This window comes from Myodes glareolus, chromosome 13 (assembly GCF_982192425.1).
Source record: "Myodes glareolus chromosome 13, mMyoGla1.1, whole genome shotgun sequence".
NCBI classification, from domain to species: domain Eukaryota; kingdom Metazoa; phylum Chordata; class Mammalia; order Rodentia; family Cricetidae; genus Myodes; species Myodes glareolus.
This window is the reverse complement of record NC_142038.1, coordinates 16,514,412-16,532,917: the sequence shown is the minus strand read 5'-3', so window position 1 is coordinate 16,532,917 and position 18,506 is coordinate 16,514,412. Positions and strand designations below refer to the sequence as shown.

The 18,506-nt window shown below is 35.8% G+C and overlaps 1 protein-coding gene across 1 annotated transcript in view; it reads right to left on the bottom strand.

The window, feature by feature from the left end:
* Dcc (DCC netrin 1 receptor) overlaps positions 1-18,506 on the bottom strand; it is a 1,076,497-nt gene that overhangs the window by 542,412 nt on the left and 515,579 nt on the right. The window contains 1 exon segment of the mRNA XM_085676444.2: positions 9,395-9,679. Coding sequence (XP_085532570.2) covers positions 9,395-9,679 — 285 coding nt within the window.

Genomic DNA, 18,506 nt, shown 5'->3' with positions numbered 1-18,506 from the left:
AACAAATGTTGCCATTATGATGTGTCAAAGTCAATTTAAAAAACCAAACATCTTCATAATTTATATATACATATGAAGAAGCATTTGAAACTTTACAGAAAAGTAATGATTTTTTTATTCTAATACTTGTTTTAGGTAAATAAAACAATCTCGATTATTTTCTGTTTATGCTTCATTGAGTCAAGAAAGGAATAACCATACATTAAGACTGAATATACTTATATTTTTCTTTAGGAAGAAATTCGTGTTAAATTAAGGCATTGGAGAAAGCAAGTTTCCTGGAGATTCCGGATTTTTTTCTGACACTAGTGTACTGATAAATTATAGTTTTGTTTTCCGCTCACCCTCAAGGAATGCTTCTTGTTCACATCCGAGTTGAAAAAGTTTGCCTGGTCCTCTGTTCCATCCACACAGGGTTAGTACCCTCTCATTTGTAGTTAAGACAAAACTAAATGTATGTTCACCTTATTGTGTTTGGGAGAACACAGGACTCTTTCCAGAAAATAGCCAGTTCTCCATTTGGAGGCCTACCATGAGACTAGTATTGTTGCTTTCATCTTTTGGAGTAGACTATCTTTTCAGAGACTAAAACCTAAAAGAATATAAAATAATCAATATCTAACATAACTCAAGGTCAAGAGGAAAGTAGGAAAACAAATGGATTTGATGACAGGTTAATCATTGTGACATGAGAGTGACTGGAAAACTGAATTGTAAAATAGTTTCCCTAGTATTTTCCTCTTCTAGTCAGAATCATGGACCTCTTAATGCACCCTAATTGTAATAAGAGACAGATTCAGAATCAGAGCATGTTTCTTTAAGTGTAGTAATTAAATGTATTGCTGACATATTAAATGTTGTTGTACTTTAAAAGACTTTTAGATTATTTTTTAGGTTTACTTATTTTTTGAATGTTTTGTGTGTATGTATGTATATGAACACACACATTTCAGGTACAAAGGGTACCATACTGGAGTTGTGGATGGTTAAGAATTGGAATTACGGATAGTTGTAAGGCAAAAACGTGGGTGCTGGGGAATGAACCTGGCCCTCTGTGAGAGCAACAAGTGCTCTTAGCCACTGAGCCATTGTGCTAGCCCCCAGAAAGATTTTGATAACCCCATTGAGGCAGTGTCTATCTCAGTAGTCTCACATCCAGTAAGATGTGGCCTTACCTCCTGTAACTAATTCTAATAATATAACATGATTGTCCATTCATTCTTGAGCCAGATCAGCCTAGTTTCCCAGAGATGGTAGCTTCTATGTGGTAGAGATCCACAAAATATCATGGATCTTGGTCAAATGTATACAACAAAAGGCATTGGATCACTTATTTCCTAGGGATTCTTGTTGTAAAATAAATGGATAAAAGTATTTTTATTAACTTAAAAATAGAAACAAATTGCAGTTTTCTGACTTTTTATTATCAATAATTACTGCCCGATTGCAGTAGCCATACACTTTTCAAAGACAAATTTCTATGGCAAACTGAAACTCTCAAATCCACAAAAGGCAAGGCTGGGGCTGAGCGTAGAATGACAAATTGTATCTTTGGCAGTGAAGACATTTGCAAAGTCAGAGCACATCCTACTTCTATTTGGGATAGAGAGAGACAAAAGACATTAGTGTTGGATAAATTGCTACTAAATTTTGAAGATCCAGTACTAGCAAGCGTATTTTCCTTTCCATTCCCACATAAGCCATGGTAGCCGACATCGTACAAAAGAGGAAATGATGATGATAGAGAAGCCTGGGTGGAAGTCAGAGTTTGAGATGCTTGAGCAAAAATCTTTCATGCATTTATGTAGCTCAGATAGAGAAAAGAAAGGGAGGAAACTGAACAAATTACTGGCATATAATTACCTGGAGGCCTGTATACCCATAATAAAAAGAAGATAATAATAGGGAAAATAATCTTTACATGGGAATCTAATTATTTAGTATCAAGGAAGCTTCCAAAATTCAAAAATAATTCCAGTTCTGCTGAGGTCTACAAAATAAATTTGGCCTGTCCAATGTAATCTTTACAATCATCCTACAAAATATATCCTAGCTCTGTCTTCATTCCACAAGATAATGCTTTAAATTAAGTAATTTGTCTGAAATTGTGCTACTAGGAAGTGTAAAACCAAGAACTGTACAGAGTTTTGTCTTAAAATCCATGCCCTTAATCATTTTTCATGGTAATATATTGGGACACTAACTCAATATGAGCAAAATCTAGGAAAATGGATTGTGGCAGTCCGTGTTCAGACACTTTCATGTGGTCCAGATAAATCACAGTGTGTAGAAAATCTGCACTACATGAAGCCTAATATAAAGTGCTAACATAATTCATTCTTTCTAAAATACCTTTATGAAAGGAACACAGGTAATAATTTTGTTCAATTTAAATCTTCAAAAGGCCACATGTGTTCTGCTTATAGCCTGACGTCAGAAACAGTACATGCAAAAGTAGATGGATGGAAAAATCCTTTAATTCACATCATATGAAATAAGAAAGAAATATATTAGTGGTATATGAAAGATGCTTATTATTTACTTCTTTGTTTCTGTTTTTCTGGGTTCTACTTACATCATTATCCATGCCGAAAATCTTACAAAGATACATAGAAAAACATAATTCATATTAAACGCCTGGATATGAGATTCAAAAATCTCAGTATGTTGATTTCAACTTTATATTTCATATTTAACATCTTCTTGTATCAAACTTTACAAATTATTCCTCTTATAATCTAGAAGTTCTCACCAAGACTTTCCAAATATCCACCTAGGCTTGTTCAGTTAAACCATCTGGAGTCGAGAGTGTTCACATTAATGCCCCCTTTTTTGCTTTATCTTAGTTGTTTTATGAATTAACAACCTAGCATGATGACCAATGAGCAAATCATTTTAATGTATTATTCACCATTCTTTATAGACAATTACAAAATTATTTTATTAAGATACTGTGCTGATGTTCCCTAGTATATCTCTATTTTTTCTGTTCTTGGTTCTATTTTATAAATAATTAATGTATTGTTTGATTGTTTTTGAAAATCACATTTGTCCAACAGTACATACTCCCTTCATGTGTCTATCATAGTTTGATAATTCTCACAATATTTTGAACTCATATATGTTTGGTCATCCATGATCAGTGATCTTTCCTGTTACAAATAAAATTATTCTGGAGTCATAATATAGATGGCAAACTTAGAATAGTTAAGTGTGATTTCATACTGTTCCCATATTTCCCTTTCCTCTGTCCTCTCTTGCAACTGGGCCAACTGTGTATAATTAAAAGAAGTTGTGTATGCCTCTTGGCTTAAATTCAAAGCTGGAAACAATTAAGCTCAAAGGAAGGGATTTTAATAAAAGTGTAGTAGGCTGAGAGCAAGACCTCTTGTACCAATCACTTAGCCAACATCTGTTTAAAGGAAGGTTCTATAAAGAAATTAAGCCCGCTCCATTGAGCTCATGAATGCTAAGAAAACAAAACAGTTGGTCTGCTGATATGGAGGAGCCTCACCAGAAGACAAAACCTGGCAGTAAATTCCTTTAAGTCAGATCCCATTCCAAAACAAGTCCCTACACTCCGTTCAGTTCTGGGAAGGTGAGCAATCTAGAAGTAGTTGATTCATGTGTTGTAAGAAGAGAGCCATTTGTATTCCAAAGTATAAACTGAAGCAACAAATGATGATGTAAAAGATGTAGCAAATTATCAAAAGAAGTCCAGCTGGAACAATTGAAGAAGCTTACTAAACTGACAGCTGATTTCCAGTATATGCCAACTGTCTTCAAATACCATGATACCTATTGCTTTCATAGCTCAATACAAATGTCAGTTCTTTTCTTTAGTGCTTCAACGTTCTGACTGTCCTGTGTGTCAGGTGTTAATATAATAAGTAACTAAGTTAAAGCAGATGTTCATCTACCTTCATGAAAATCTGCTTGAGGCCCTTTAAATATAGTACTTTTTCTACTTCAAATATAGTACTTTTTCTACTTTCTTTTTGCCTTTGCTCTCTAAGTGCGACAAAAATTGGGTGGCAGACAATTATTTGTATTATATATTGTGGAATACTTCAGCCCAGTATTGAGAACTGTTATTCACACACTAAAAGAAGGAATTACAATATATTATTGCTGTTATTATTATATTATGAGTAATATGTAAATATTAATCTGACTTAAGGAGTGGCTATAAACAAGATATCCTGATCATGGTGTGATTACTTCGTATTTTGGATATTAAGATGGTTCATAGAGGTGGGTCAATCCACCTTGACCAAAGGTCAGAGTATCCTAGCCTATTTCTGTTCCTTCATTTTGTCAGACAGGAGGTTTCACCCAGGGAGTGGCTGCCTATAGGATACCTGGTCTAAGGTGTTGTTGCTGTATGTCCTGCCTAAAACATCAGAATACTTAATTTCAGAAATAGTGGCTTGATTTCTCAGGCATTGAAGCAAGTAATTGTTTTGTTTGTTCTTTGTGTCCTGTTAAAGTAATCTTTTGTCTTCTTCCCCGCTTTTTTGGATTGGAGTATATAAGCATATGGAAAATAAACACAGGCATTTTTAAGGATTTAAGATTCACTTGGTTGCCCTCCCAGTAGGTACAAGCCTATGTCTCTGTATTTCTTTCATGTCTCTGTTCCTTTTGCCTAACATTTCTAAACCACACGCTCTGACAAACATCGTCCCAACTTGTGGCTATGACAATGGCTGTCATCCTATGAAATATAAGTTTATAAATATGGTGTCAACTTAGTTGACAAAGCAGTGGTTGAGTTTCAAAGATTGGCTTTGGCTCTGAAAGGAAGCCCACAGTCAACAAATGCTACTAAGCAGGAGGTCCTGCTATTGCAAAACCTTTCCTAAGGGGAAACGATCACCTACATGGCAAACGTCTGTGTTTTCTATTTTGAAGACCTTTCTGAAGACAATCTTCAGCAGTCACCACCTTGATCAGTCAGCATAAAGTTCAGAGAACACCAGCTTGCTCTGTCTGTTTGATGAGGGCCTATATGGTTATACTGCTCTGACTGGTCAGCTGCTCACTGCGGGGTCTAAGTCATCCCTATCCATCCTCCCTAGTCCGGGATTCAGATTTGTAACGCTATAACAAGTTAATAGGGTTTTCTTTTCTTTTCTTTCCTTTTCTTCTTCTCCTTTTTTTTTTTACATAAAACAGATGTGCTGTTTGGAGACATATTAATGAACATTTTCACAAATTATACAATAGAATAAATGTAAATTTTATATGTTTAGAATCAAAAAATATTTCTGTATCTTGTGTTTTTCTGAGTAACTTTATTCCTGTGGTTTGGAACTGTACCAGAGATTTTTTTAATGATAACCTATAATCAATTTTGAATTAAAATTATTATTAATAAAATATAATGTTAAATACAATATCAAGTAGTCTTCTTAATGATAAATGAAATTGTGAAGTAATCTGTTTTAAGGTCACAAATAAGATAGATATCAAAATATTTTTTGAAATAAAATTAAATATTACAACAAAAAATTCAGAATACATTTTCAACGAATCATAGATAGTCAATACCTCTGGGTTTGTAGAGGACTCAGCATCACCTTAGTGCACTGAAGTGAATAAATAGTAGATTGAATTATCAACTAATTAATCCAATTAGGTCATTAAGAAACCTGAAATAGTTCCAGGGTCTGGACCAGTTCATTTAGTCAATCTAGTACTCGAAAAACATTTTTAATTCTGTAATCCAGTCGGAGGGTGACTTGGCATTCAAATGTGATGAACCACGAATAAAGTTAATTATCAACCACATTGTCTGTCTGATTCAATCCACAATAAAGTGCCTTTTACAGATGATGTTTTGAACCATCACAGCCGGTAGTATTACAGTTGATAGTTTTTTAAAAGTATATTACAGTTGATACTGCTAATTTACTCTATTAAAAACATATAATACTCATAAGGAAAAACTCAATTTGTCTTAAATAATTAGTCAACAAATTAGTTACTCGCTTTCCTGTTTTTGAATTAAATAATTATTTTCACCTGGAAAAGATGGACTGTCATGGAAAAATCTCTCTTGAAATATATAATTGATGTTATCCATAACTACTGTTTTCTCACACACCCAGGTTTGGTACAGATGCCTGTCTCTGCTCAGATCCCACTTTCCAGCTTTTGTTGGAACCCAGATGACAGACATCCCATCCCTCATAAGTCACAACACTTGACTTTAAAAACTTCCCAATCATCTTCATATCCGAATCCCTTCTGCCGCCACTATAAGAGCAGTTCTCTGCACAATCAACAGCAGGTATCTACCTGTCTTTCTTCCCAGCTTAACTTCCTTCCTTCTGGTTTGTCCCTCCCATCACCCCTTCCTGTTTTCCAGTGCTGTCTCACACAATCTGTGAAGTTTTCTCAAAAGTCTTCACCTCCTCTTGCTCCTTCCACTCTTCTTCCATGATGTGTAGTTCCCTTTGCTCAACATCCCTTGATCTTTAAGACAACCAAATGACATTTCTTATACACAAAACAAGAGCATTCCGACTGTGTTCACGGTATTACCTATTTGCTTTATGTAATTCCTCTCCAGGACTTCATCAGCTGATTTTCTTTTTGTGGTCAATGGTTGTTATGTAGACATTAGTAAAAATGGTGAGGGAAGCAGCATTTATAAACTGAAGCTAGTCATAATTACTTGATTATTAAAAATGAGAATTTAATGTAATCCAGTGATTTGTTAAGATTTATAACCTGGAATATGTTCCATGAATTGGAATAGGTTTTATAAAGCTAGAGTTAGTTAGAATTAGATAATCCCTTGTAAAACATACATGGAAATTGACCTTGATTGCATTGTGGCAGAGGCTTATATATTCTGATCCTTGGGCAGTTGAGGCAAGAACTTCCCAAGTTCAAGGACTGTCTGAGCTATAGGGTGAGGAAAAGGCTATCTATGTCTAGGCAACTTAGTGAGACCCTATCTCAAAATTTGAAAAGTAAGAAAGTAGGTAGGAATTCAAACCAGTGGTAGAATTCTTTCTCAGGTTATGTGAAGCCCTAGGTTAATTTCCACTACTATAAAGACAATAATAAATATATAAATACCTTATCAAATAATGGTAATAAATACATTTTGGTAAAGACGTCAAATTTCACATTAGCACTACCACAAGATATAACTTAATCAAATTGGTACTTAAAGTACTACAGAAAAATATTTGTGTGTGAACCATTCTGTACCATTTTTCTTTTCTTTATTTGTTCAGGCATTTCACTCTGTTTTTCAAGCTAACATGCAACTCTTTACGTAGCCTTGTCAAGTCATAAACTTGTGGAAATACTTCTGCCTCAGTTTCCAAAGTGTGTCCACAAGAGAAATGAGCTAGCTCAGCTTGCCGTGACACTTCTAAAACTACCAATTCATGCTAATCACTTTATGGCTACCTATTTAGTGACCATATCATTTTCCTGTTAAAGAAGAGGTATAATAGAAAATGTTCAATAGGTATATGGAACAATTAGTGCTTCAAGCTGGTGCTTACAGAAAGTAGAAACTAATTCAGAAAAGAATAACAAGATGTTAAAAATCCAAGAAGCATAATTAACAACTAAGGCTTTAATAATGACTTACTCATTCTCATGTAGAATGGCATAACTTTTGTTGATCTTTTTCTTTTACTTCTAAACAGGAAAACTTAAGACCAAAAGAACCAAACAGAACTTCTCTTATATAGACTGCTCAAGTGTCTACAGTACATGAGCCAGGCTAGGTCAAGACTGACAGCATATCTGTGCATTAGATCTTCTTGTAGTTCATTTTTAAAGTTTATGTTTGAATATTTGAATTAATAAGAACTTAAATACAAATTCTTTATTCCAGCTTTACTGAGAAATTCATCCATGTGTACAATGTAATATAACCATATCTACCACTCTCCCTCCAATTCCGTCCATATCACCTCAACACACGGCCTTCCTTTAGTTTTCCTCCTGATAAGAAATATCTACACTGCTCTAAAGCACACTGGCGTGGCTTTAAATAAATCTCTACCAATTCAATTATAATACACTTTACAACATGAGCAAATAGAGGTCAATAGCAATTTAATTTATGTTTCAAATATTCCATTTAAATTTAATATTTGATTTGATTCCTTAACGTTACTGAAAATAGTCTTCACTGTCATATTGAAATAATCAAGCATATTCTTGTAAATATTTTAAATGTGACTTGTTTTGGCTTCCTATCTAAGGATTAAAGGTTTGCATTACAGATGAATGTAATAATTAAATTTGGAGGCATGAAATTGGAGCCTAAATAAATCTGAGCATGTGCTACTAATAACAGCTATATTTTATTGTAAGGTGTATGTAATGTAGCAGGATTGGAATAATTAGTAGCATACTGAAGTCAATACCTATTTGACTAATTCGAGCACACAAGGAAATGAGAAAGATATTTTAAACTTGTCTAATATTTAAAAACATGAACAAACTTCACCTGAATTGCTAGTTTTCTTTCAGAAAGACTTGCACTCTCTATTTGAAATATTTATGGTAACTACAAGCATTTAGGAATGTATGGATGGATACCAGCACCTATGATTTGAAGGGCAGTTCATTTAAACTTCTGGATGCTTTTCTGTGATTTACAAAAGTAAGTATAGATCCGTCTCAGACCAAGTGTAGACATAAAAAGATGTATAATAACAGCAGCCACTAGAAGAGACCTTGGATGCAGCTAATCTAACTTCTAACTATTCAAGAGAATGAAATGAGATGACCAGAGTCATAGAGATTTACCAGAGAAGAAGGAAAAAGATGAAAGATAGAAAGGAACAAACTTCCATAACATTAATTACATTTTCTTATAAATACTTTGTATGTTTACACTAACCCAGAACTCTAAGGGCCTGGCTCCAGTGTCCATTTTAGTCAACGTTAGTCATAGTACAGTGCTTTCCAGAAATTAGTGTGCAAAAGTTTGTGTAGATGGTTTTTAGACATTAATTTAGGGATGACATTCAGCCTCACAAATCCTTTCATTTTGTGAATGGGAATGATACCTATTTTATACCATTATCAGAAGAAAATGAAATAAAATGAGAAGTCCTTATAAATGGACTTTTCACAAAAATATGAAATAACATAAATGAATGAAAGAATATAGGAAAAGAAGGATCGGGTTAAAGTGTATTTGTATGTTTCTCAAAAAAACTAGTAGTATACAAAACTTAAGAACATATAATCTCATATATTATGTTAACAAAAATGGAGGAATAATGTTAATCAAAACTCAATAAGCAATATAGAACACATAATCCTTAGAAAATATTTGTCCATAAAAAATCATTTGATCTCTTCTAGACAGCTTTATTGTGGAAAACCATGGTAAGCATTGAAATACCTGATAAAATTCTAACTTCTGCTTCGTTTCCTGTTCTTATGCTGGCTGGGTTCCGAGCTGAGCATCGGTAGACTCCAATGTCCCCTGGCTGGAGTCGGCTGATCTGCAATGCTCCAGAGGGCAAGACCACCACACGGGAGTCTCCTGGAACTGGAATGAGATCTTGTTGATTTTTCTGCCAGTGTATTGTTGGCATGGGTTCCCCAATGACTTCACACTTGAGTAACACTGTATCTCCCACGAAGGCTGTGACAGATTCTGTCTGGGAAAGAAACCTCAGTGGTCCTAAAAGAAACACAATGAAGAAAGGATGAGTCATTCCAATATAGGACAATTATCAGTATCTTGTGTTCGTCATGTGATATTGTATCTTAGCATCTATACTCTTAAATTATGCTGAATCTTCTAACTTTATCACACATTATAACAGCAGGCTTGGAAAGTAAGTTATTTGGCTAAAATGTGATGACAATATTGTCACTTACCTCTAGAAGCTTCTACTTTAATTGTGACTCTTAGCTAACAACAACAACAAAAGTCTCATAAAATAAACAGAGCAGATAAGGTTAATTTAATTTTAAAAATGAGGAAAATGTGCTTTGAAAGTTAAATTCCACATCATAAAAAGTAACGGCGGCATTATGTAACAATGCTGCAAGTGATATCTGGCTTTTTTTAATCCCAATTCACTATATCCTCCCAGTTATCTAAAATTGGACTAATGTACAAGAAGTTACAAAGATTCAAAAACTGATTGTGTAGTATACATTGAGACATTCAATAAAGAAGAGCGATATTCACATCCAGTAATACAAACAGACAGCAACCAATGGTAGATTGGCAGTTTAATGTGACTGTTCACCAACATTTGTCTGCTGCATTTGCAGCATGGAAATGAGAATCCTACGGTTGGAGTGAGAACAGCTTGTGTTTCTAGCTTTTATGGGCCACTTATACAAATGAAACATTGCATTTTGTGCTTCATTTCTTCATGTGTGCAATGAGACAATAGCTAATCTGCACGACCGCTTTCATGTTCTACTCAAATGGCATGTAAAATGGCTTGTAGAGACAGTAGGATTGAGAGGGGAAAGAAACTGACCACCTTGGAGCAAAGCATAGTGAGTAAGTGTCTTTAGTCTGATGCTTCATTCTAGAGAAGAGGGAGACACTTTGACCTTGTCTTCGTGAAGCCTTTCATGAGCAAGAGTGTATCATCATCCTAACCTGTCGTCCTTAACAATCTGTTATTATTTAGTGAGTCCAAACAAGTCTGTATGAATCGTATCACTATAACCCACAGAATGTATATTTTCTAGAGCTAACTGAAGCAAATAATTTTAATATTTGGATTTTTGTTTTAGTCATCACAGATACATTTTTATGTTTTGATTTGCCTTTAATCTTGATAATGCTGCTCATGTTAGATACATGTTATAATAAAATTTTATTATATTTAATTATATTACATTTAATTATAAATAATATATATAATATAAATATATATTATATTTAATATATATATTTTATTATCTTCCTTAGCTTCCTATGATTTTAATAATTATTTTTAAAGTATTGCAATGTTTAAAAATTTATTTTAATTAAAGCAGAATTTCCCATATCTGGGATTAAATCATGTCAAAAAAGATTTGATTTTTTTCCATCAATATTTCATCAATGACAAATTCTGTTGTGACCCGTTTTCCTACTGCTACTTTGAACCTCTATCTGTTAATTCCTCCAAACCTAATTTTCTTTCCTAAACTGACAAAAAGTAAAGCTAGAACAAAATGTCAGAAGTAAATGGACTGGTTAAACACAATTTAGCATGAGAGGCAATAAGAAATATTATAGTGAAGTTTCAGGCCTAGGTCAAGGAAAAACTTCATGTCTACTTCAAATATTAGGGTTTAGAATCAAGATAATGGAATCAATGACATATGAAATTATTTCAGCACATCATATGGAATAGGTACAGATTGATGGGGACTACTATCATTATAGCTCTCCCTAAACTACTTGGAATCATAGGAATGTACTAGTAAGAAGATGCAATATTCTTTAAAATGAATGATAATTACAAGAATATGTATGCACTTCATATTAACTTGTCAGTTGAAATGTATCCCATACACATGAGTTGTAAAACTACCTGTTTCCTAAAGCTAAAACTCTGAAATTTGAATCTCTGGAGCCACCTAGACCAACACTACAGAGGTATTTCCAAAGGGCACTGGTTCCTTGGAAAAGTTTATTTTTCCAAACAAAAGAATCCACCTATAACTGAGGGATATTGTGAGTGGTTGAGAAAACAAAAGGAGACCACTAACTTGCTCTCTGGCTCATGGAGCAAAGTCATTTCGAGGCCTTTAGTCCAGTTCTGAATGCTTTTGAAAAAAAAATACAGTATATTAATCTGCTACTAATTAACTTCAGTATGGATTAAAAAGATGAAATCAAAGGGTGATTACCATAGTATAAAGAAACAACAAAGAGTAGGAGCATTATTTTAAGGTTTATGTCAGGAAACAAGATTCTGTCTTATTTAATTACATTCCTTCTTATTGTAATTGTTAGTTTTTCTTACGATTAAGGAAAAATAGTTATGAATAGCTATATAATATTTATTTTAAATTTATAAAATAACAATATACTTCATCAATGTATGTTAGAACAAAATATAATAGGTAAGTTAGAAAAATATCTGGATACTTTTATGCATGCAGATACATGATTCAATATTACTTACAGACTTCGTACAAATTCAAAATTATTGTGTTCCATCTGATTATCAGTAATCTTAAAAAATTAGCTAGCGCATCAGTGCTAGAGCATAGAATACAGACATAACTCAAATTGATATTCAACAATTGTTTTGCTACGTCACCCTCATCTAGCTGCCATATTAACATAATGAGACAATGGGAGTGCTCTTAGTCTACAAGCTCTTGTGCTGCGTTGTCCTCTGAACCGACAGTCAGGAAACAGACAGAATTTTAAGAGGCTAGGAAGGAAACTGACAAGCTTCAGGGAACTCAGAGATTGAGTCAGTCACCCATGTTCATGTACGTATCTTTAACTGAGTGGTATCACTTGTGTGGTCAGTTGTTGGTGTGAATTGTCATTTACCACATCTCCCCAAACAAAATGTTATTTGTATGCACCACCATGATGGCTTCATAGCTTAAGAAAGAGAAACAAGAGAGTGTATTCTGGGTTCAATTCCTAGTGCTGGGAGTTAAGGAATGGAAACATATTCAATTTTAAAGGTAACATTATAGCAGGAAATTTTCAAATAATTGTGAGGATGGAAAATTATAAAATGACTTTTTATCCATTATTTTTGTCTCTACAAAGAAAACTACACAGCAAACAAGTAAGTCTATAGATTTTTGTGTGGCTTGAATTACTGCTTTCACTATGGAACTACACTTCTGCATGAAATCTTGTAAAAGAAGATATTATATGATATCAATTTAGTAGCACATTTTAGTTATTAAATTCACCAAAACTCATAAAATTGAAATACTACATTTTTCATAAACTATTAAATACAATAATATAAAGTAAAGATTTTGTGCGTCAGGTGGCTATGGGGTTAAGTAACTCAAGAGATCACATGTGGTCTCTTGTTACCATAGTTTCTTTTCTCTATTCCTTGCTCATTCATGTCCATGCCAGACATCAGAAGGAGTTCATGGTACTGCTGTGCATGATCATGAAGAGATCATGGCTCTGTTCAAATTTTTTTATATTAATCTTACTGTCCAAATGCTGTAAAAGAGTTTTGCCTGTATTTTAAAATTGCATACCCAGGACTGTAGCACAATCCCATATCATTTCTCTCAACTATTGCAAAACAATTCTGAACTCTGGTGAACTGGCCTGAAGCTCTGAACCTAGTCTTCTCTTGATATTATTTCTTTAGTACTTTCTCTAGAAAGGGATATGCTTTCCCCTCCAATATCTTCCTGTCATAACTGTAGGCATTCTAATAGCAACAAGTATAAAAAATCCCTATACTTTTGCTAGTCTAACTGAGAATCATCTTTCTCGCTTAAAGTTTTTTATCACTCATAATTTACAGACACCATGACAGAGTCAGTGCATAAATCAAACCTGAAAAGTGTCTTCATATTCCTGTTATGTTATCTGCATTTTCTTTCCATGGGGGTATATCAAATATTTACTGACAATAAAAAACAAACATTAATATTTGTATAGATCCTATAGAAGCTTAAATGCCTTAAAATGCCCACATTTTGAAAACTGATACTAGTTTTACATGTTTACACAACTAGTTTACTAGTTTACACAATCTGACACTGGGAGCTTGGGATGGGAGATAACACACCAAGGGTCCAGATTATCTGGGGTCACATTTCTGCTTCATCTCTTCATTATATTTTGTGCCTCAAGTAGCTATGTTGTTCATGAAAATTAGTTCCCTGGTCAGCAAGAGTCTGGTCAAGCTCGAGAGATCACTCGTAGCCTACTGTTAGGCTTAGACGTGTCCAGCACTACCATGTGTTAACACAGACCAAACCTTTAGTGAGAAGCTGTAAAAAGTAAACATAGTTCCTTTTATCTATAGGAAAATCAAGATATGCCCTGTATATCAAAGCTTTATTTTATCCCCCTTTCCTTGAAATGATAAATATAGATAAGCCTAATTCTTATTTTATAAGTGACTTAGATAGACTAAGAAGTGTTTTGGAACATAACATTTTCATATTATTTGTTTTGATAAGTCAGCTAGACATGATTTAAAGTATACGAGAGGATGTGCTCTTGCAAAACTGGCATCTTACGTCAGGATGAGAACATCTGCAGGGTTTCATTTCTACAGAGTCCAGAAACCTTCTCCCCCAATCCCCGAGGAACAACTCCATATTCCGCACTCCATTCAATTCTATAAACTCACTACAGTCTGGAGTGCGATACCATTCAAAATAGCACACAGACCTATTTGGAGTGTCTCAGGAGGGCTTCTATCTTTATCCCTGAGAAAAGGTTGTTTCCTAAAAGGAAGTGTTGTCAAGACGCCTTCCTTCACACCCAGCCTGGCCCGGCTGGGATGGTGTACCAGCGTTTTGTCTGGGAACACCTGGAATTGCGGAAGCATCCCACACTGGTCTGCCCACAGCTTTAGACGTGTCCAGCCCTACCATGTGCTAACACAGACCAAACCTTATTAGTGAGAAGCTGTAGAGAGTAAAGCATAGTTCGTTTTACCTATAGGAAAATCAAGACATGGCCCGTAAATCAAAGATTTATTTTATCCCTTTTCCTTGAGAAAATAAATACAGATATGCCGAATTCTTATTTATAAGTGACTTATACAGACTAAGAAGTGTTTGGGCTTCAGCATTGGAAAAGTTATTGATAATGCCAATCCTTATTAGAGATACAAAGTAAATGGGACTGAGAACAAGAAATATAGGCCCACTTTGAAGTTAGCACACAGGAATGAGTCCGTCATTTACAAACTTCTGTTTTTAACTTATAGTAGTTTACCACCAGAAAGATTCATAAAGAGCCTCTTTGCATGTGTACTTTGTTAAATGTTGCTCAAGGTCTGTTATACATCCATAAAGTAGACTCCTTGTTTAAGCATTTACCAGTTGTACAAGAAAGGCTTTGTTCTTTTCATCTCTCATGAACATAACACTTGCATATGTGGAGGTGATAATGTCAAGGCAGGTGATGAATCCTCTGTCCAGGGACAACCAGTTGCTCCTCCGGTCTGGTCCCCTTTGCATCACATACATCCACTGCCACTATTTAACTGTGCGGTTTGTTTTCTTTTCCAGGCTACTGTGCAAATTCTACAACAGAGGACTCAGCCCTAGTTGTATTCAGCCCTAGTTGTCTTACAGACGGCACAATGTGTAATGATTCTTCATCAAATAAACATTTGTTGAATGTAAACTATGTGTTATGATTAATTTAATCATCAGGAAGCATCACAGGCCCTAAACATTAGGAAAATGATTGAACAAAGTTCGGGAAAAAAACCTGATCTGCACACTGAACCTTCTGCTAAGGCTGGTTAACTGACTAGACCTTCAGTGATAGTGCAGATGTTCAAACATACGCTGGCCCTATCTATCTATCTATCTATCTATCTATCTATCTATCTATCTATCTATCTATCTATCTATCTATCAATCTATCTATCTATCTTTAATCCCCTTAGTAGTCACTAATTGAAGACCTGTGTGTCTGACCCAATGCTATTGTGACTCATATGGAAAATGCTTTAACTATGAAAACTCTAGTTCCCAAAACTAAAAAGCTAAGACAGTCATCCGAGAACATCTGAGCTGAGTGGTCCCTGCTTTGCTGTAGCTAATGATTCCAGCAATGTGTTTAAAAAGTAACTTTACTTATGATTTTGTTGTTGCTCTGTATCCTTAAATTGTCACTGAACTGCTTCCAGGTTGGAAGACAAAATTTGAGGTAAGCTGAACTGGTATGCCTGGGCCATGGTCACTCATTTGCTCCAAAATAAACTTCCTAATCCTTCTGAGGTGAGAGCTGTGGGTTTGCAACCATGAAGAACAACAGCAAAGTCTACCTACTGGTGGGGAAAGGGTTTACTGGGGGGAACAGTGGTTTCTTCAGGCAAAGGATGAAAGAGCTGAAGCTAGCATACAAACCGGAGTCCACCTGGAAATGCAGGCTTGCACAGGGAAACGGATTGCATGTGTGAAAATTAGGAGACGACAAGGCCTGACGTGACCAAAAAAATCTTCTTAGTCTTATAAACTAATTTGAGAACCAGTGTATATTTTAAGTTATATTTACCCATCATCTTACAAGTCACTGTCTCTAGGAAAAGTTAACAGATCCTTCCAGGCTACCCTCATCCCTTTCAAGCCAGCTTGTGTAAGCAACATGTCAATCAATCTCCTTCAAGACAATATGTACTTCTTCACTGGCTAGATCCAACCAATAAGTTGTATCCAGGGCAGTGGAAATGTTAATAGCCAAAGCACCAAAGACTTTCTTTTCAGCTTTTCTTTTGTGATGCTAAAAGAGGAGGGGGGATAAAAAAATCACCATGACTATGAATGGAAAACTGTTAAACCTGTAGGTAGATGTTAGGCTCTCATAATTAAAATAAGGAGAAGAGTGGTCCATCCCCAGCATTTCATTTGTGCAGGATGCACCACAAAGACTCCAAGAAAGTGTCCAGACAGAACCAGACAGTCAGAAAATTCCACCAGCCTAGATAGACACTTTACTTCATTCAGATCTAAATTATGTTGGATTTCAGGAAATAAACGTGAAAACAAAGCATTTCACAGTCCAGATTTAAGTATGTAAGTCTCCCTCTCGCCTGGGAAGTCTCTCTTTCACCCACATACACCCAGTCAGGCCTACTCCTTTTTTAAATTCTAATCTGGAAAAGGCATATTCTTCTGATTTGCCCTCTAGCCTCCTTGGCACACTATCAAGTTCCGCATCTCCTCCTATAGAACTCTAATTATTAAGTAATTAAAGTTCATTTCATAAAGAGACTTATCAACTGGGAGACAGACCTCGTGGTTGGAAATAAGCTTTGCTTTTAAATATTTAACAATGTGGTAATACTCTGCAATTGCCAGAGGAGAGTGGCTGTAAACATTCTGCTTGCTCTAAATTACAGACTGAAGGTTACATTCCTTCTGAGCAGGACGTGTTTGCCCCTGCTTAATTGACAAATTCACTGAATGGCAGAGAAAAGAGGCACACCGATGAGACATTCTCTAAACGGAGTCATTTACCAAAGGCAGTGAAGAGTAATAAAGCATCTTCATGGACTCTCAGACTGTTTTCTGTGCCTTCAGTTCCCTTGTCCCTTTATTGTGGATTGGTGGGTTGTTCCCTAATCCATCCTGGTCTTCTTTCTCTCTCTCTCTCTCTCTCTCTCTCTCTCTCTCTCTCTCTCTCTCTCTCTCTCTCTCTTTCTCTCTTCCTCTCCTCTTTCTCCCTCCCTCCGTTCCATTTGTAGTGGTATAATGAGGACTAAGAGCAAATACTGGAATGTGGATTTACAATGTAAATCCAGGAAACCTGCTTGTTCCAGGCACAGGCCTCTGTATGTCATTCTGTTTTATTAGTGCACCCATGTAGAGATGCGACAGAGGAGCTACGACATGGGAAGGAAAAGAGTAGAGACCAAATATGCCCTCGCTGCCAGTTTATGTGCCAGCTCTACAGTCCTCTTCTCATGAAGGAACTCTTTCCCAAAATCAAAAAACAGTCAATACAAAACACTAAATCTTTTTTGGAAATCACCTGTTGGGTTTGTTGCATGTAACTGTTGGGAATTTTTCCTAACGTGAGCTCTCTGCCAATGCAAGAATCCCAATCAAGCCAAATTAAAAGATATTCGGGTTTAATAGGAATCCTGTGCTCTTGGGTGGCCCCAAGGGGGAACTGGGAGGAAGCTAATGTGACAGCAGGAGGTGGGGGTTAGGAAAGAGACCAGTTGATTTTCTTTTGGTATCTATCTTAAATACCCTGTTGGAGTGGTCCTGACCCCTCCCTGGGGGGGGGGGTCAGGCATGCTGGGTGGGATTTGGAGTCCAGGTCAATACAACTCTCAGGCCTCGGGGCTGGGGACTACACTCCCAACTTAACAGTAACATGCTCTGAGGAGTTGACACAGTGTCACCTTTTAAAATAATTGTTGAGATCCATGACTTTGAAGCAAGTGGTGATTGGGAAAGTACTTTATGCCAATGTCCAAAATTCCATATGGAGACTGTTACTTCAAAGTTCACCTCTAAATTCTCAGCCCTACTAAATTCTCTCTTAGCTGACCCTTAGAGCAGAGTTTGAACTCTAGACTCTTCAGTCTGTGATGCTCTGAACCATAGCATGCAGTACTAATGCTGTGGACAGAGCACTCTTTCTGGTAAGATAGGTTCTATAAAGCTACTACATAAGAGAAGTCAGCAGTTCCTGAGATGGATTCCAGGACCCACCAACTCTGCCCTGGAGGAAGTTACAAGGCATGAGCCACCCCTGTGTGCTAAATGGCCTCCTCTTCCTGATTTCCTTACCTGCCATCACACAAGACTGAGTGTGAGTGGCCCTCCCAAGACTTCATTAACTTCAT